The sequence below is a fragment of the Mesoplodon bidens genome (genome assembly GCF_964165515.1).
Source record: "Mesoplodon bidens genome assembly, chromosome: 2".
Taxonomy (NCBI): Eukaryota; Metazoa; Chordata; class Mammalia; order Artiodactyla; family Ziphiidae; genus Mesoplodon; species Mesoplodon bidens.
The window spans coordinates 151,099,504-151,119,856 of record NC_138177.1 but is presented as its reverse complement, the minus strand read 5'-3'; the positions used below and the strand labels follow the sequence as shown (position 1 = coordinate 151,119,856).

Below are 20,353 nucleotides of genomic sequence, written 5' to 3'. Positions count from 1 at the left end.
GTCAGAGGAAGAAGCATCGTTGAAAAGATGGAATTTGAGGAAAGACTTGAAGCTGGTGAGGGATTTTGCCTAAACATCTTCGAGATGAGCATCCAGGCTGAAGGAGCACCTGGGGTGGAGGCCCTGGGTGGGAACGTGCCTGATGGGTTGAGGCGGGTGTGCCCATGACACTGTGAGCCGGACGTGAGAGGGCAGCGGGAGATGAGGTCGGAGAGGAAATGGGGCAGCTTCTAGGCCAGTGGGAGGGCTTTGGCGGAAATCCAGGCATGGTGAGCAGTGGCCAGATACTGGTTCCATCTTAGAGGCAGAACTAAGAGGACTTGCTTCTGGACTGGATGAGAGAAAGGAGTCAAGGTTGACCCCACAGTTTCAGCCTGAGCAACTGGAAGGATGAAGTTGTCATTTGTTGAGATGCAGAAGCTGTGCGTAAGGGCTGAGTAACTTACTCCAGGCTCCCAACTGGAATTGGTGGGTCTGCCTGACTCCAGGGCTCTTTCCCCACTGCTACCTGTCCAAAGCTAGAGACAGAGTCAGATGCACAGAGAAAAAAAATACTTGGAAGGAAATACACCAAGAGTTGTGAGGTTGGGTGATTTTTTTTCTTCAAAATTTTCCAAATCTGTAAAGAATTAATATTACTCTAATAGAACAAAGTTTTAAAATGGTACCACCAATAATTCATTTTTGAAAACAACAAAAATCTTCCACATAGAAGTATAAAACATTAAAGTCCCCATCCTCTCCCTGCCCCCCAACTCCCTGGAGGGAGTCCCAATTTAGTCTGTATTCTTCTGCGTGTTTTCTATGAATATATAAACATGTATGTAGACTATTTTTTATACAACTATAGTTGTATTGTTCATATCTTTCTGCAAATTGCCCCTTTCATTTAGGTATATTGGGGACTTAAACATGTTAGTTTTTTAACATTTTTTAAACTGCTACATACTCTTCTGTTATAGATGTGCCATAATTTTTAATGGTTATCAATATAGTTTTTTTATTAAAGAAAAAGTGGATGCACACGTCTTCTTTAATAAAAATAATTCAAACAGTCTTAAAGGATACAAAAGTTATGCTTTCAAAAAACAAAAAAGTTGGGCCTCCCTGGTGGCGCAGTGGTTGAGAGTCCGCCTGCCGATGCAGGGGATACGGGTTCGTGCCCCGGTCTGGGAGGATCCCATATGCCGCGGAGCGGCTGGGCCCGTGAGCCATGGCCTCTGGGCCTGCGCGTCCGGAGCCTGTGCTCCGCAACGGGAGAGGCCACAACAGTGAGAGGCCCGCATACCGCAAAAAGAAAAAAAAAAAAAAAAAAAAAAAAAAAAAAAAAAAAAAAAAAAAAAAAAAACAAAAAAGTTATGCTTTCTTCCCTCTTCCCCCAACTCCAGTTTCATTTCCTGGAGGTTTCTTTTTTTTTTTTTTTAATATTTATTTATTTGGCTGCACTGGATCTTAGTTGCAGCGTGTGGGATCTTTAGTTGCGGCATGCAGGATCTAGTTCCCTGACCAGGGATTGAACCCTGGCTGCTTGCAGTGGGACGCGAAGTCTTAACGGCTGGACCACCAGGGAAGTCCCTCCTGGAGCTTCTGATTTTAGTTTTTCGGGTGTAAGCCATACATCTTCAAACAGTTGAAGAGCTTCACCTTCAACTAAAGTTGTACCTTTAGTAGGTATACCTGGTGAGTCCTCACAATAAAACCTGTGGAGTTTGGTCAATTTATGTGAACTCCCACCTGTTCCTCCTGATTTTGTTACATATATTATTACTTTTAATTCTTTGGGGGCTCCCTCATTACTTTAAACAATATATTTAAACATTTATTTCCTGATTTATCACCCTAAGCAGTATCCTATTGATTACCCTCTATGAAGAACGAGGAAATTAGCTCACTTTCCCTGATTCTCCTCTCTCGTCCAAGTACCATTTTTTATTTCACATTGTCAAGGCTTATAATATTTTCTGATCTGTTAGTATAATTAAGTCTTTCATCCTAAACATCGAGAACCTATAAATAGGTTCAATTTCAAGTAAGTATTTCTCTGCTTTTTTCTTTATTTCCTTCCCTTCTGGAGCACACTCAGCTGCCGCAGTTTCTTACATAGCATGTTGAGCCTTTTTCTTTACTTTGGTGGAGTACCTCTCACAAAAGTTTTTCTCATAGGATTATAAACTTTCTGATTTTTGTATTCCTCACGATATCTTTGTCTTACATTCACTCTCGGTTTTAACTTTGTCTGGCAAGGGCTTCTTTATTAAAAGAAAAAATTGTCCCCAGAAACTTTTAAAGATATTGTTTCTAGTTCCGTATGAAACAGTTGTTGAAGGAGGAGGGTTATATGACACTGTTGATGTTTTGCTAATGGGTTTCTTTATCAAGTTACCCTGATGTTTGCCTGGTCTCCCACTTTGATTTTTTATTTGTAAATTCTGAACTTAAACCCAGTCCAGGCTTCTCTTGGGAAGAATGACCCTTGACTCAAGGATCTTGGGCTGTGGTTTTCTCAGCCCTGATTTCTCCATCAATTTGAGTTCATCTGCTTACTATCTTTGGAATTTTTATGTTTGAAAATACTTTGGTGTATGATTAATGTGAGTATCTAAACTGTTTTTTTCCCCAAATAATTATTTGTTTAGGTCACCTTTCTCCCTGTACTGATTTGTAATGCCTCCTTTTTAATCACATATGAAGTTATTATAAGTACAGAATCTACTTCTGGGCCTCAAGTCTGTTTCATTCATCTGTCTGTCGGTCAAAGCCAGAACTACTCATTTAACTTTTGTGGCTTTGTTTTCCTACCAGATACAGCTAGTCCCCCATCATTATATTTTTCTGTTAAAGCTAATTAGTGCTAGTCCCCTGTTTTTCTTCCACTAGATATTTTTTTTGAAAATTCCATCCTCGATTTTGGTTGCAGATAAAATTGACAGCAATGTACCTGAAGAATATATGTTAACGTAAAAGAAAGAAAAGCTGGTTGGAGTCTAAATGAAGCCTAAATTTTGGGATCAGAAGTAAGCTTGCTCATCCAGCCCTGCTGAGAGGGAGGAAATGCTGTCTGATGTGTGCAGCCATCCCAGTTTCTAGAACGAGGGCTGTAATGCATACAATGCAGCCTCTCAGCATCCCCAGGGTCCACAGCCTGGCACTTTAGACTGTGATGTTTTCCTTCAACAGTTGGCTCATCTCTCCTTGAATCCTGTACTTGAGGTTTATCTAAATACTGTGGTTTCTTTTTTTTTCTTTTATAAATTTATTAATTTTAGTTATTTTTATTTTTGGCTGCGTTGGGTCTTCATTGTTGCACATGGGCTTTTCTCTGGTTGTGGCGAGCGGGGACTTCTCATTGCGATGGCTTCTCTTGTTGCGGAGCACAGGCTGTAGGCGTGGGCTTCAGTAGTTGTGGCATGCAAGCTTAGTTGTGGCTTGCAGGCTCTAGAGCGCAGGCTCAGTAGTTGTGGTGCACAGGCTTAGTTGCTCCATGGCGTATGGGATCTTCCCGGACCCGGGCTCGAACCCATGTCCCCTGCATTGGCAGGCAGATTCTTAATCGCTGTGCCACCAGGGAAGCCCCTAAATACCGTGGTTTCTTAAGCACACCATGCTAAACCTTTGTAACAATCAAGGGGTTAAATCCAAAACTTTCAAATCAATAAGAACAAAAGTAAACACCCTAATAGGAAAACGGGCATGGACACAAATAGGCAATTCACAAAAGAAGATACACAAATTCCAGTAAAACTGGGGAAGATACTCAGTCGCTCTATTAATCAAAGTGCAAATTTAAAGAACACTGAGGTACTATTGTGCAACTATCAATTTGGCAAAAGTTATGTGTTAATATGATGTGGGGATCTGAGCACTCATATATTGGTAGTGGGGATATAATCTGGTTCTACCCTTTGGGGGGGAATATTTGCAATATCTATCAAAAGCCTTAAAATATACTTTACCTGTGACCCAGTGATACACATTTAAGAATGTATATAAAGAAAACGACCGTACAAATATTTTAAAAATCTCTCGGCAAAGATTCATGGCAGCACTGTTTATAATACTGAAAAGTTAGAAACAACCCAAAATATACACACACACATAAAGTCTACAGCCTTGCTCAAGTGAATACGGAGACCATCAGTATCTGCATCACCTGGGAGTACTTTAGAAACTGAATCTCAGGCCCCACCCCAGACCTACTGAATCAGAATTTTTTTTTTTTTTTTTTTTTTTTTTTTTGCTGTACGCGGGCCTCTCACTCTTGTGGCCTCTCCCGTTGTGGGGCACAGGCTCCGGACGCGCAGGCTCGGCGGCCATGGCTCACGGGCCCAGCAGCTCCGCGGCATGTGGGATCTTCCCGGACCGGGGCACGAACCCGTGTCCCCTGCATCGGCAGGCGGACTCTCAACCCCTGTGCCACCAGGGAAGCCCCAGAATTTGTATTTTGACAGCTCCTTAAGGCATTTGTAAATTAGAGAAGCACTGGCAAGGATATACACTAAAATGTTAGCAGTGATTTTTCCAGGTGATGATGCTGTTAGGGTTTTTTGTTTGTTTGTTTTTTTGCAGCAATCCCCCACCCTCACCCCAACACACACGCCTTTCTGGACCTCAGCTGTAAAAAGGGAATCTCCATACTACTTTTTTCCATGCTAACAGTTGGGGCCGAGAAGGTCATAGACAGAAAAAGTTCTGAAAACTCCAGGACAAATAGGGGTCCTCCACCCACAGGTAGGACAGATTACTGCCCTCTCCCTTGGTGGTCCTCCAATCCATTCTCCAAACAGCAAATCTTCCAAAGTGCAAATCTGATCCTGTTAACCCTCCTTAGAACCATTTTATTCTCATCTAAATGTAATCCAATTTCTTATAAGGCTACAAGGTCCTCCTGGATCTGGCATCCTGTCACTCCAGAGCAATAAGGTCCAACCACGTGGTAGTGTAGTTCCCTTGGGTTCCTAGTTCTCTCTCTCTCTTCTTTTCTTTTCACACATCATGCCCTCCCTTTGCCTGGAAACTTCTCACCCCACCACCTCGCTGACTGCCCTCTAGCCCCAGGCCTCTGAGGCCAGGATGTCACCTCTTCCAGGAAGCCTTTCCAGCCTGCCCAGGAACGGTTCGGGGCCCCAGCAGCATAGGTGCCTGGTCTGTTGCTCCGCAATTGGGTTGTCAGATTCGTGAAGGTTGAGGCCACATCCCCACGGCCTTTGTTCTCTGCATTGAGGCGGGACATTTTGAGGCCGGGATTCAGTGACCTCCCTAACGTGTCCACCAGCTCTGTCATTCTGCCCTGGCTCAGAGGTGGTTTTGACCTGGAGCAGGGCTGCTGACTGAGACTGGATATTTTGGGGGGGTGCAGCCAGCTCCTTGGCAGGATGATGAGGAAAAGAGTTGTATCTCTCTAAGGCAGAGGACACCCCAGGAGCGTGCCCCTCATAAACATGGGTGAGGCCCTCCAGCTCACACCAGGGCCTGCCCCTCGATGCTCCTTGTTTTAAACACATTTTCTAGTTTCTCTCCCTCTGACGTGTACTTTTTTCATAAAAATGTGTCCGTGGTAGACAAACACACCAGGCTGTGGTCGCACGTGCATGGATGCCCTTCCTGGCACACCTCACCCAGGACAAGTCCTTGAGGAATCCTCTTTTGGCCCCTACCTCCCCCGCCCTCGGCCAGACAGCCTCACATCCAACTGTGTTGTTGGTCCAGTAACCATATCACTGTGCTGAAATTATTACTCTTTCTTCTTCAGCTGTTCACATACTGAGATAGGAAAAAAAATACCAAAGATATTACGTAGGCTGTGGTGCAGAAATGAAATGCAAATTGACATTATAATTATTGTTTGATTCATCTGTCTCCTCCACTGGCAAGGACCCTGTCTCACTTGCCTCCCAGCCCAAAGTAGGGACTCAATGAAGGTTTGCTAAAAGGATAAAACGGGAGGTGTTTGACCTGGCCCTGAGGCAGGAAGGAAATCTGTTGGGTGGGATTATGGCTGGGCTGCCAGAATACTCATCCTTAGAATCTCTACTCCCAGCTTCTCCTAGGCCCTTCCTTTGAGTCTTACCTTGAGTACACACCCTGAGTCAGCTCCTAGAGGGTCTTCCCACACCCCCAAGCTCCTTAACTAGGAAGGGGTCTGCGTCCATCGCAGCAAACTCCACTCTCTCCCTAATGAACTGCTTTTCTCCCCATGCCCCACGCCAACGGTAAGAATGGCTCATATGGAGATTTCCCAAGGAATAATATTTTTCTTTGAATTTTATTTTATTTATTTTTTACACAGCAGGCTCTATTAGTTATCTATTTTATACATATTTGTGTATATATGTCAATCCCAATCTCCCAATTCATCCCACCACCACCACTCCCCTTGGTGTCCATATGTTTGTTCTCTACATCTGTGTCTCTATTTCTGCCCTGCATACTGGTTCATCTGTACCATTTTTCTAGGTTCCACATATAGGTGTTAATATACAATATTTGTTTTTCTCTTTCTGACTTACTTCACTCTGTATGACAATCTCTAGCTCCATCCACATCTCCACAGATGACCCATCTTTGTTCCTTTTTATGACTGACTAATATTCCATTGTATATATGTACCACATCTTCTTTATCCAGTTGTCTGTCGCTGGGTATTTAGGTTGCTTCCATGTCCTGGCTATTGTAAATAGTGCTGCAATGAACATTGGGGTGCATGTGTCTTTTTGAATTATGGTTTTCTCTGGGTATATGCCCAGTAGTGGGATTGCTGGGTCATATGGTAATTCTATTTTTAGTTTTTTAAGGAACGTCCATACTGTTCTCCATAGTGGCTGCATCAATTTACATTCCTACCAACAGTGCAAGAGGGTTCCCTTTTCTCCACACCCTCTCCAGCATTTGTTGTTTGTAGACTTTCTGATGATGTCCATTCTAACTGGTGTGCGGTGATACCTCATTGTAGTTTTGATTTGCATTTCTCTATTAGTGATGTTGAGCAGCTTTTCACGTGCTTCTTGGCCATCTGTACATCTTCTTTGAAGAAACGTTTATTTAGGTCTTCTGCCCATTTCTTGATTGGGTTGTTTGTTTTTTTAATATTGAGCTGCATGAGCTGTTTATATATTTCGGAGATTAATCCTTTGTCTGTTGATTCATTTGCAAATATTTTCTCCCATTCTGAGGGTTGTCTTTTCATCTAGTTTGTAGTTTCCTTTGCTTTGCAAAAGCTTTTAAGTTTCATTAGGTCCCATTTGTTCATTTTTGTTTTTATCTTCATTACTCTAGGAGGTGGATCAAAAAAAATCTTGCTGTGATTTATGTCAAAGAGTAGGAACAATATTTTTTAAAGAAAGAAATAAATGAGGATCAACCAGGACCTGGGCCGGACTTTGACCTGTGAGGAGGTTTTGGCCCCAGAAGTAGGCTCCTCAATCTCCCTGCCAAAGACCTTGTGTCCCAGGCCTCTTTCCAGGGATGGTCCTTTCCAGCCTCCTCTCTGGCACATTTTCAGGGCAGTCTCTGCAGTTACTCCAGTCTGAGCTCCTACGTGGTCCTAAAGATTTAAATCCAACAAACACATGGTATACGATGTGCTATAATAGTACCTGCTAGCATCACTAACCACTTAAATGTGCCAAGCACTTTACCTGCATTGTTGAAATTTATTTCCCCCAACAGCCCTGTATAGTAGCTCGTATCAGTATCTCCTTTTGCAGCTGAAGACTAAGATTCAGAGAGGTCAAGCAACTCACCCTAAGTCACACAGCTACAAGGGAAGCAGAATCTAGATTTGAACCTGGATCTGTGTGACTCCAGAGCCTGAATGCTTAACTATTATACAAAGTGGAATCTGCATGGCTTCATTTATCTGTTCTTTCCACAAATAATATTCCAGGAATATTCAATGAGTACTTACTATGAACCAGGCATTGTACAAAGTGGTGAGATTTGATGGTGGAAAAACAAAGTCCTTTTCCTTAGCGGCTTGGTCTGGTGGGAAACAGCCTCAGTCACAAAAATCTTACACACAGGGCTTCCCTAGTGGCGCAGTGGTTGAGGGTCTGCCTGCCGATGCAGGGGACACAGGTTCGTGCCCCAGTACGGGAAGATCCCACATGCCGCAGAGCGGCTGGGCCCGTGAGCCGTGGCCGCTGAGCCTGCGCATCCAGAGCCTGTGCTCCGCAACGGGAGAGGCCACAGCAGTGAGAGGCCCGCGTACCGCAAAAAAAAAAAAAAAAAAAAAAAAAAAAAATCTTACACACCTACATAATTACAGACTCTTCTAGATGCTCTCCAGGAAAAGTGCCTAAAGCAAGGAGAACAGCATAGAGCTGGAGTGGGAGTCACAGAGGCTTCTGCGAGGAAGTGGTCTTTAGTAAAGGCCCTGAGGCAGAGGGGGACACAGCTCTTTTAAGGAGGGTTTTAGAAAAACAGAACAAAGGCCAGCGAGGCTGGAGCCCAGAGAGCAAGGGGCAGTGGGGCAGGATGGGGTGCAGAGTGGGCAGGAGCCAAATCACTCAGAGCTGGTAGGTCAGGGCAAGGGGCTTGGAGTTCATGGTGAAGGCACAGACATGTTTTCAACGGTTCTCAGTAGAGCACTGAATTCAGACTTGCTCTTTAGAAAGATCACCCTCGCTGCTCTTTGGAGAACAGGTTGGAAGGGGCAGTGGTTGCAGGGGTCCAGAAGGAAGGTGATGTGGCTTGAAGTGGGATGGTAGTGCCAGGGGTGGTAAGAAGAGTAGGTTCAAGATAGAGGTTTTTTTGTTTGATGGTTTTGTTGTTTTTGCGGTACGCGGGCCTCTCACTGTTGTGGCCTCTCCCGTTGCGGAGCACAGGCTCTGGACGCGCAGGCTCAGTGGCCATGGCTCACGGGCCCAGCCGCTCCGCGGCATGTGGGATCTTCCCAGACTGGGGCACGAACCCGTGTCCCCTGCATCGGCAGGCGGACTGTCAACCACTGCGCCACTAGGGAAGCCAAGGGTAGAGTTTTGAAAGTAAGGTCAATAGGACTGGATGTGGGCTGCAAGAGGGAAGAATCAGCACAGACTCTGGACACCTGGATGAAGACTCGTGCCTTTACTGAAACGGGGAACACCAAGGGTGGAGTGGGTTTAGAGGAGAACCAAGAGTTTGCTTTTGCTGAGTTTGAGGTGCCTGTAACTTAGAGGGATAGAATTGTCCTCATCTTTGTATCCCCAGAGTCGGCACAAAATAAGCACACAGAGGTGCTTATTTAAAAAGTCTTTAAAAAAAATGCACAATGGGTAGAATTTGAGTCAAGTCTTAAAAAATGGATGGGGTTTGGCTTTGAAATGAAGATATTTTGGTGCCTGTTTCACAACGAAACAAAACAAAAACCAAATAGAAAGTTGGTGGAAGCAAAGGAGAAGGGAGTGATTGTGATGTAGAAGTGGCCCGCGGGGCGCCTCTTGCAGCTCTCCAAGGCTTTTGTGCCTCTGCCTGGAACACTGAGCCATCCTCTGCATGGCCGGAGAATAAATCAGAGCCAGAAAGGAAAATTGTGTTTTTGTTAAATGTAGAAATCCAGGGTGTATTTGTGGGTACGTGTGTGTCTGCCTTGGAGCATTTTTATATTTGTATTTTTATATTTCATAGGCTAGAAGGCCCTGGTCTTTCCAACTGACTTTGTCTGCAAGGCTGAATTGAGGCTGGATTCTCTTCCTATGTACGTGGACTGACCTGGCTGCAGAAGCTCCCCCGCACCCACACCCCAGTGATCCAGGTTGAGCAGGTCAGGCTGTGTCAATCTGTTTCCAGTGCTTACGGATCATGGCTTCTTTCCTGGGCAACTAGTATCAGGCCCTTTGTGCAGAGCCTCCCAAAGCTCTGGAGAAAAATGTTTACATTCAGCAGCTAGTGTCCAGAGGCGAGGGTTGGAATGTGACTGACCCAGAGGTGAACACCAAAGGCATCATTAACATACAAACATAGTCCTTCCTGTTCGTTTCCTCATTCAGTTCATCATTCATTCATTTATTTGACAAATATTCTCAGGCTCAGTGTTTGTTTCAGGTTTCTTAACCTCCCTGCCTCCCAGTTTCCCCAGCTATAAGGTGCTGAGGATCTTGGTGAACAAAACACAGATCCCTGGCCCCATGGAGGCAGATATTCTAATGGGGAGAATTAAATAATAGAAAAATAAATAGAGCAAATAAATTAAGGCTGTAGTGGTGGTCCCGAAAAGCTTCACTGAGGAGGTGACACATCAGCAAGGCCCTGAAGCCGGTGAGGGAACAAGCCATTCAGACTTAGGGGAGCAGGAAACTGGAGCAGAGAGCTGGGGGAGGAGTTATACAGGGATGGGGGTGGGGGAAGAATGTAGGCCATTATGAGGACTTGGCTTCTCTCCAGAATGAGATGCAAGTCATTTGATGGTTTTAAGAGGAGGAGTAACATGATCTGGCATCTAGTATTAAAGAATCACTGTGCCTGCTGAGTGTTGAGCAGACTGCAGGGGGCCCGGTAGAAGCAGGAATTATCCTGGTCAGGCTATAGCTGATGGTGGCTTGGATCAGTTGGTGACAATGGAGGCGGAGGGAAGTGCTGGGTTCTGGATAAATTTTGGAGGCAGGACAGAACTATATGTTAATGTCAATGCACCAGAAGCACAATTCATAAAAGAGAAAAATTGATAAATTAGACTTCATCAAAATGAAAAACTCTTGTGCTTCCAAAGACACTATTAAAATGAAAAGACAAGCCACAGAATGAAAGGAAACACTTACAAAGCCTATATCTGATAAAGGACTTGTATCTAGAATATATAAAGAATTCTTACAACTCAATATTAAGACAAACAACCCAATTAAAAAATGGACAAAATATTTGAATAGACATTTCACCAAAGAAGATATGTGAATGGCTAATAAGCATATAAAAAGACACTCAATATTGTTTGTCATCAGGGAAATGCAAATTAAAATCCCAATGAGATACCACTTCACACCCACTAGAATGGCTATAATCAGAAAGACAGTAACAAATGTCGGCAAGGATGTGGAGAAAGGGATGATGGGAATGTGAAATGGTATGGCCACTTTGGAAAACAGTTTGGCAGTTTCTTAAAAAGATAACCAGGAATTTACCGAAAGACACAGAAATTCCGCTCCTAATTATCTATCCAAGAGAAATGAAAAGATACATTCACATGAAAGCTCACACATAAATGTTGACAGAATCCCTATTCATAGTTGCCAAAAGGTGGGAAACAACCCAAATGTCAATCAGTACTACAAAAGGATACTATGCAGTATTAAAAAGGAATGAAATACTGATACATGCTATAGCATGGATGAATCTCAAAAACATTATGCTAAATGAAAAAAGCCAGACACAAAAGACCATCTACTGTATGGTTCTATTTATATGAAATGTCTGGAAAAGGCTGATCTGTATGGGCACAAAGGACATGAATGGTTGCCTGGGGCTGGGAATGGGGATAGAGAGTGACTGTAACTGGACACGAGGGACCTTATTGAGGTGATAGATTTCACTGAGGTGATGGAAATGTTCTAAAATTGGATTGGTTGATGGCTGCATGACTTGGTAAATTTATTAAAAATCCTTAAATTATACCCTTGAAGTAGACAGATTTTATGGTATATAAATTATACCCCTATAAAAAGTTTTTATAAAAAGAAAAATATTAATGACAATGTAAACAATTTTTGTGTATATAAAGCATTTAGCATAACGTTTGGAACATAGTAGGTGCTCAATAAATGTAGTTAACTTTTTAAGCTAATGTTATTGCCACTATTATTACTGATGTAATGATTACTATGTGCTTGCTAGGCACTGTGCTGGGTGCCAGACGAAGTGAAGCTACAGGAAAGAACCCTTGAGCTAGAAGCGTGCCATGAACTTTATGCCACAAAGACAGTTTAATGTTCAAATCCTCCCACTGTTGCTAGCAAGTCGCTTTAAAAGTTGTTCTCCCCTCTTTTTTTCCTTTGTAGCAAGCACAACTTTTGTGATTTTATTTATCTGTGTGAACACTTATTTCATGTCTGTCTCCATCATTAGATTGTAAACACCATGAAAGCAGGGATACTTCTGTTCCACTCATTACTGGTAGGTGGACAGATTCTGGGAGACTTTTTGTTGGGTCTGATAGGAGTAACAGGTGCTGCTGATACTGTCCCTTTCCTCCATATCCCCGTGAATGTGGTCAGGATGTCTGGAGCTTCAGCACTCACCTTATGATCATGACGTGCACACATGAGGTTGAAAGCCAGGTTGTGAAGTATGATGGAGAAAGATGGAAGGAGCCTGTATCTTTGGTGACTTTGTGGAGCACTGAGCCAATGCCAATAAATGCCCCCTTCAGACTTATTACATTTGAGAAAAATAACTTTGTATTTGTTTAAGCCACTGTTGCTAGGGTTTTCTGTTTCTGGCAATGGAACACATTCCTAAATGATACCACCAATAAGACTGAAGTGATCCATCCTCTTGAGAGGTTTTTGTGTCATGGAGGAAGATGGGCATGTAAACAAATCCAGGCATTTGTAAAGCACTTGTTTTGTGGAACTTTGTATGGGTGAAGTGATGGACCGTATCAAGGAATCCCTAGTTGCATACTGGTTTCTGGCTTGCTTTTTTTTTTTTTTTTTTTTTGGTTTAGGTGATCCAGTGGATGGCTGCCCCACCGAGATAGGAGACCTAGGAGGTGGAGCTCATTTGTGGAGTGAATAGATTAGTTATTTATTGGGCATGTGGGTTTTAGGTACCTGTAGGACACCCAGGCGGTGGGGGGGTGGTGTCCAGAGATAGGACGATGTATGGATCTGAACTCAGGGGAGAAGACTTTACTGGATCATCAGTGTGCACGTATAGTGAAGCCTGAGAGTGAAAGTGTATTGAGCTCTGGTTTCAGGCTTTATGCTAAGTGTTTTGTATCATTACACCATCATCATAATCCACCTTCACAGCTAACATTTACTGAGCACTTACTACCTGCCAATTTGACTTCTAAGTGCTCTGTCTGCATTATCTCATTCAGTTTTCACAACCAAGAAAGGGAAGTGCTATTCCAATTTTAGCTATAACTGAGGATTAGAGAAGTTAAGTAACTTGCCCTAGGTCATACTGCTAGAGTTGTGAAACCAGAAACACCTAAACACTAGAAAACCAGGACAGAGAGCCGTGAAGACATCAATATTTCTTTTTCTTTTAAAAAATAATTTGCTTTTTAAAATTAATTTTAAAAATTAAGGTATTGTATTCATGGAATGTTATGCACAACTTATAAGTGTACAGCTCAAAGCAATGTGCACACACCAGTGTAATAACCACCATCCAGATCAAGAAACAGAACATTACTAACACCCCAGACACAGTCCTTACATTACCCCCTATCATTCCCTGTTCCCACCCGAAGGTAAACCCAACTCGGACTTCTTTCACCATAGATTAATTTTGCTTCAAGTGTGAACATTTAAGGGGTGGGAAAGGAAAGATGAGCTTAAAAGGGTGACTAAGATAAACTGGTCAGAAATGTGGGAGGATGTCAAGAGAACTGGATCTAGGTTTCACCTATCATGTGCACACACCAACTGGAAGCTAGTGATACAGAGTAAGAGCGATCCTGGAAACTCCTTTTCGGCAGCAGTGGGAAATGTAACAAGATTAAATTCCTGGAGTAGCTGGTAGTGACAGCAGTGCTAGCCACTGTATCCATGCCCAGGACAGCCAGTGAGGCAAGCTACAGCACCTCACGTTTGGGGGCAGCACTGAGGAGAGTGGTGGGTGATTTGGGGTGATTTTCCTTGTTATGTATACTCCAGGTTGGATTCTTTAGCCATTCTCTTAGCAATTTTCTGAGCTAAGCAATATAACCTGTTACTTAATTTATTACCTTACTAGGTCAAGAGAGAAAACCTTTATAATTGTTGTGAAAGACTATTGGTTGCCTACCCAACAGTCATTCTCTTGTCTTTTTTGAAACAGAACCATGCTTTCTTTGGGGGGTGGGGGGGGCAGCATGTGCCCAGCCCCAGGTTATAAATCACAGTTGTTTTATGTCCATTCCATTCTATGTAATACCATCCTTTTTACCAACATATATTAACTCTCATCTTTACAACAATCCTGCAAGGCAGGTATTATCTTTTCCTCTTTACTCGTGGGAAAACCCAAATTTAGAGGAGCGACTGGTTTTGAACAAGATCTGACTCCATAGCTCTTTTTTAAAATTATTTATTTGTTTATTTATTTGGTTGCGGTGAGTCTTAGTTGCGTCACGTGGGATCTTTAGTTGCGGCATGAGAACTCTGCGGCATGTGGGATCTAGTTCCCTGACCAGGGATGGAACCGGGGCCCCCTGCACTGGGAACGCAGACTCTTAGCCACTGAACCACCAGGGAAGTCCCTCCATAGCTCTTTACAGTGCACCACAGCACTACTCATCTGGGAGTAACTTTGTACATCTTTCATGACTCAGGCTGAGGGTATTCTACTTTTCTCTTTGACCTATCAGAGTGTCCTGTCTGCTTCCTTCCCCATCACCCTTGACAATCTGGGTCCTCCTTAGGGCGACTCACTACCTCTCAGGAACAGTTCCTAATGACTTCCAGGAACCCCCTCACCCGCCAGAAATGTGTCTAATGACTTCCAGGATCTTCTCCCCCCACCTCAAGAGCTGCTCCTAATGACCCCAAATCCCTATTCACGGAGGAACTGCTTTTTAATGACCCTAAGGACATCCCCCCTCAGGACTTGTCCTAATGACCCACAGAGCTCCTTTCCCCTTAGGAACTGCTCCTTTCAAGAAATGTCCCGGTTTGCCGGCAAGTGAGGGGGTTCCCAAGACACGGGACTTTTTGCGTTTTAAAAACCGAGACAGTACTGGGCAATCGGGCACAGGTAGGTCACCTTATCAGGAACTCCTTGACCTCGGAAGCCACCCCTAAGGGTCCCCAGCGCACTTTTACCTTAGGTAAGGGTTCTACTCACCCCGCAGAAGAATGTCCCCACCCTTTCGTTAGAAACATCCTACAACGACCTCATCAGTGCCTTTCCCCTGGCCAACTAGCCCATTTCTAGGCACTCAACTCTTTTAATCCAGATTAGCTACGGGCGGCCAGAAGCCCGCCTGCGATTGGCCAGTTCTGCGATTCAGCAGAGATGCTCAGTGGCCGCGGTCGCGAGTGGTACAGCATTTCCTCCCGGCAACAGCCCTAGCCAGCGCTCATAGGCTGAGCCGATTGATGTGCCAATACTTTGGGGCGGCTTCAGAGCGCGTTCATTGGCTGTTTGAAGGTTTCTGGCAGCCCCTGGATTGGTTGACTTTGTGGAGCGCTGTGCGACTGCGCAGAGGCCTACTTTAGAGGAGGCGGAGCTTCGTCCTTAGCCGGCTGGGAGAGCAGTGGGATCGGCTAGTGGCGACAGCAGAAGTCGGGCCTTAGCCCTGCCGGGGCAGTGGGCTTTAAGTAAGAACCAGAGGGTTTTTGAATCCCTTAAGTTTGTTGCTTCTGTAGCCGTGATCGTGAGCTCTGGTGGGGGAGGGGCGGAGGGCGGCCTTCAGCGGTCAGTGATAGGCATGGTTCTCGGTCAATGGGAGCAGGCGCTTCTGAAATGGGTCCTGAGATTGGCCCTTTCCAATCTCTTATAGCCAATAGACGTCGGGAAGGGTGGGCGGGTCTAGTGGGCCTTATTTTCTTCTTCCTGCGGCCCGGACTCACTCGCCTAGGCGGCGGGGCCGGGAGGGGCCGGGCGTCTATGCGGTGAGCTTCGGGGACCTTGGGAGCGGGGGGCTACCTTGGGAGCGATACCCGCGGGAGCATCTGCGAAGGGAGGGGGCGGGAGTTTGAGGTGGTTGTTAGCAACAGCTCCCTTTATTGAGTTGATAAGTACCCGGCCTAGTGCTTAGCGTTTCGCTTGCATCATCTGAGTTAATCACAGCAACCCTGCAGGGCAAGGAGGTTGGGATCCCCATTTTACAGGAGGAGAAACTGAGACTCGGGCAGCTTACACAGCCAAGGTCACACAGCTAATAAATGGCAGAGACTGGATCTGTATTCAGAGTTGTTTTAACTCCGGGGCAGTGCTCTCTTAAACCAGTAGGCTTTGTTGCTGGGTGGGGGGAGGAAGGTGTCAGGGAACGGGAACTTTCCCCAGGGAATAGATTGAGGGACGGGAATCCTAGGGTAGAAGAAAAGGAATGAGCAATTGAGGTAAGAGCAGAGAAATCAGTTACTCAACAGTTACTGAGTGCCTACTCTGTGCCGTGCATTGTTCTAGGTTCTAGGCTTACAAAGATGAATAAGGCCAGAGGCAGATGAAGCCCCATTAGGGGTTTGGGAGGCCCTACAATGGGCCCTAACACTGTGTTCACATGATTATGTGTCTTTATAAAATTTGCAAGAGTAAGATATTTTGTATTCTTTTTTTAAAAGAGAGGGTCTTCAAGATTGCATAAAACTTTAGGTTCCTCTACACTTGGATCTGCCCTTGCAAAGGGCTTAGACTAAGTGGAGATTATGCTGTAGGCAGCACAGAGTAATGGAAGGAGCACTAGGAGCACACTACAGGACTGTGGGTAAATTTCCTGGTATGTAAAACGGAGCTTACAGTATATCTGCCATGCAAAGTTTGACGAGGTGCAGGAAAGCACCAGGCCAGGAACGCACTTTAGTCTTGGTGAAATGGAAGCTGGAGAGATGCGGGTACTGGGACTTGTCTTCTCTCGTACCTAAGACAGTTCTACTCCATGCTGTCTTCCCAGCCTTTTACTAGATTGTTGGTAGGTTGGACACAGTCTCCTCCCTTCTGATCGCTCCAGCTCTCAAGGGGACTCTTGGAGCTGAGCTGCCATGGTTTTGGGACCCAGATTTGGGGGAATTGAGTAAAGAAAAGGACATACGTTTTTTCCTTCTAAACTGGCTTCTTTTAGCTGGTGTGCTTGGTTCTTATTCAGTCAAAATAGTCTATTGTGTTACCAGGCAATGGGGATGCACCCACTTAACTGAAGGCCTCATCTAAAAACAAAGTAGTATTTATTTCACCTCCAGTCAGTTATGAAGTTTGCCCTTTATTGCCAGTTTATTGCCTGTTTAAATTTTGTCCTTTGAGTTCTGGGTACAGTGCAATTGAACTAGTTTCTAGCTTGACTTTGTATAGCAGTGCTGAAACTGCATTTTGGTTTAGATATGAGAATAATTTCACTTTAGGGTTTTAAAAATCATAGCTCAGGCTACTAATATCAGGGTACTCTTTAACCCTTAAACTTTGTAATCTGGTAGCCAACTAACTTTTCTTAGGAATCTAGAATCCTGTTTTAAAGCTTTGCCCTAGAAGGGAGCCCGTAGATTGATTTTTATTTTTAAAAAATCTGGTTGTAGTATATTGAATTTAATACTTAGAAACAGTTAGCAAGGTGTGAATAAGGGAGCAGCTGAAAAGAGAAGGGTAAAATATGGGCGGGGCAGCTGCTTTGTTAGATGGGACCAACAACCAAATAATTACAGTTTCCCTTTTTTAGCTGAAACAATGTCTCCACGTAAGTCAGGTTTAAATACAGGCAATTTTGTACATTAGAATCCTTTAGACAGAACCTTTTCTGTCCCAGTGTGTCTTACTCATTTAAATGACCTGCCTAGAGGCAGATTCCAGGTGTGAGGTCTTACGGCTGCTTCAGAATTTCTTCATCTTTTACTATTTTCAGCACTGACATTTCCAGCATTCAATCTTAATTACATTTTATATATATATTTTTTAACATTTTAAAAAATATTTATTTTTGGTTGTGTTGGGTCTTTGTTGCTGCGCCTGGGCTTTCTCTAGTGGCGGTGAGCGGGGGCTACTCTTCATTGCAGTGTGCAGGCTTATCATTGCAGTGGCTTCTCTTGTTGCGAAGCATGGGCTCTAGGTGCGTGAGCTTCCGTAGCTGTGGCTTGCGGACTCTAGAGCGCAGGCTCAGTAGTTGTGGTGCACAGGCTTAGTTGCTCTGCGGCATCTTCCCAGACCAGGGCTCGAACCCGTGTCCCGTGCATCGGCAGGCAGATTCTTAACCACTGCGCCGCCAGGGAAGCCCACATTTTATATAATTTTATGTTCTTAATGTATTTCTTCAGATTCCTGCTTGACCAAAGTGACCTCAAAAAGGAGGGAAAATGGCTTCTGAATCTGAAACCTTGAATCCCAGTGCTCGGATAATGACCTTTTACCCGACTATGGAGGAGTTCCGGAACTTCAGTCGTTATATTGCCTACATTGAATCCCAAGGAGCTCATCGGGCTGGGCTGGCTAAGGTGGGGGACGGGGCCTTTGGGACTCAGGGTGGCAGTAAGATTTTTCCTAAATGAAGGCTGGAAGAACCGAGTTTTACTGAAAGGCAGGCTTGGTGGTAGTTGAATATTTGCTGTCCTATTTACAAGTTAATTCCTTTCGTTAACATCTGAAGCATCTCTTTTTAGGTTGGAGAAGAGCTGCTTAGAATGTTTAAAAGGGAGGAAGAGAGCAGTGTCCCAGGGCCAGCTGCTGTGGTGCTTCCATCTCTTGGTGGAGAAGGGTGTTTTCATCAATCCAACTTCTCTCCTCCTCGGTTTTGGTCTCATCCAGCACTCTGATAGTAATTTGGCTTCCCATGTGAACTTTCTGTTAGATTGAGAGAGAATCAACTCTTCAACCTCCTGTCTTGATGCCCAGATGAGATTCTGAGGCTGAGAATTCCGTACCTTAGATCATTGCGACTAGGCAGCTAGTTGGTAGCAGAACTGGATCAGGGCTAGCATGACAGTGTGACTTGCCGTGTTTGGGTGAGCATGGTTAAATCCATGTGACTTTTTAGTAGAATCGGCTGTTGGCCTGCACACTTCTTGGACTCTGACCAGCGTGTCAGGTTTCTGATCTCTTTGTTTCTTGTGTTCCCTACAGGTTGTTCCTCCAAAGGAGTGGAAGCCACGAGCATCCTATGATGATATTGATGACCTGGTCATTCCTGCCCCCATCCAGCAGCTGGTGACTGGGCAGTCTGGCCTCTTTACTCAGTACAACATACAGAAGAAAGCCATGACTGTTCGAGAGTTCCGCAAGATAGCCAATAGCGATAAGTGAGTGAAAACACTTTCCTTCCCCCCTGTCCTAGCATCTGGGACCTAATATCTCACGTGCAAAGCAGTCTCTAGGACTGCTGCCATCCCACTGAAGAACAGTTTCCTCACCTCTAGCATCTATCTCTGTCCGCTCTTTACATGGAAGCGTTCCTCATCTCGGTACACGGTCACAGTCTAAACTTGTACATATTTTTACGTAAAGTAATCCCATTGTTTTTCCTTCAAAAGTAGGATCATTTACTGACTCTAATAATTTGCAAGGTCGCCAAGGGGAAACTTGGGAGTTGGTTCAAGAGGAGCGCTGGCCGGATGTATTGATACCACCCACTTATCAAAAAGTGGCCTTCGTAGTTTAAGTTGTCTCTTCCTTCTGGGTCCTCCTGTCTTTAATCATGGCAAACTCCTCACAACCCCTACAGATGCTGTCTCATTTCCTTTGTGACATTAACCAAATGTGAGTGAACTACCAGGCTGGTTGCTGTTTTCTATCACTCCATCATCGTCTGTGTATTTTTGTCTCTGTTGGAAACATCTTTGTTTAGGCCTGCTGTTTTCAGTTGTTTTCCTCTGCTGTTTTTAATATTTTGCTCTCATTATCTCAGATTTACAGAGAATAAGTTGTGTGTTCCCCTCGTTGGGCTCTGACTAGTCCTTAATCCTCTTGCTTGGATCTTCTCCCTTCCCTTGTTACTTCTTCATTTTGTGGCTCCACAAGGGATTCCTCCCTCCCCCTTGCCTCTTCTCCTGAGCCTTTTTGGTCCACGCATATCTTGGTTTCAGCCAGACTTTTTTTTTTTTTTTTTTGTGGTATGCAGGCCTCTCACTGCTCTGGCCTCTCCCGTTGCGGAGCACAGGCTCCGGACGCGCAGGCTCAGCGGCCATGGCTCACGGGCCTAGCCGCTCCGCGGCATGTGGGATCTTCCCAGACTGGGGCACGAACCCGTGTCCCCTGCATCGGCAGGTGGACTCACAACCACTGCGCCACCAGGGAATCCCCCCGCCAGACATTTTTGCGGCTCTGCCGTGGAGGCTCCGAGTAGAGCCTCAGCTTGCCAGGCTTCACACTTGGAGCGCTTTATCATCTCACATCAGGTCGCACTCTTTCTCCGTCTGTGCTCTGCCTTCTTTTCCCTTGACATAGCACAGTTCTAAGTGTGGGCTTCCAATTTTATTGGCAGCCTAACTCTTAAAGCATCTCTGTTGCCGGCCAAACTGCTGTCTAATGAGAGAATCTGTGTAAAAGCCTGTTGAAGAAGTAAGTGTGCCACGCTCCGCAGATGAGAGGCTGT

The 20,353-nt window shown here is 44.7% G+C and overlaps 1 protein-coding gene across 2 annotated transcripts in view; it reads left to right on the top strand.

Moving 5' to 3' along the window:
* Positions 1 to 15,330: 15,330 nt before the first annotated feature.
* KDM4A (lysine demethylase 4A) overlaps positions 15,331 to 20,353 on the top strand; it is a 43,101-nt gene continuing 38,078 nt past the window's right edge. The window contains exons 1-3 of one of the 2 annotated variants that reach the window (XM_081217158.1): positions 15,331 to 15,440; positions 18,084 to 18,260; positions 18,886 to 19,061. In XM_081217158.1, the coding sequence (XP_081073284.1) occupies positions 18,123 to 18,260; positions 18,886 to 19,061 (314 nt within the window). In that variant the 5' untranslated portion in view covers positions 15,331 to 15,440; positions 18,084 to 18,122. Of the gene's footprint in view, positions 15,441 to 15,680; positions 15,735 to 18,083; positions 18,261 to 18,885; positions 19,062 to 20,353 lie in introns of those variants that run through there. The other variant, XM_081217159.1, reaches the window with a different exon arrangement.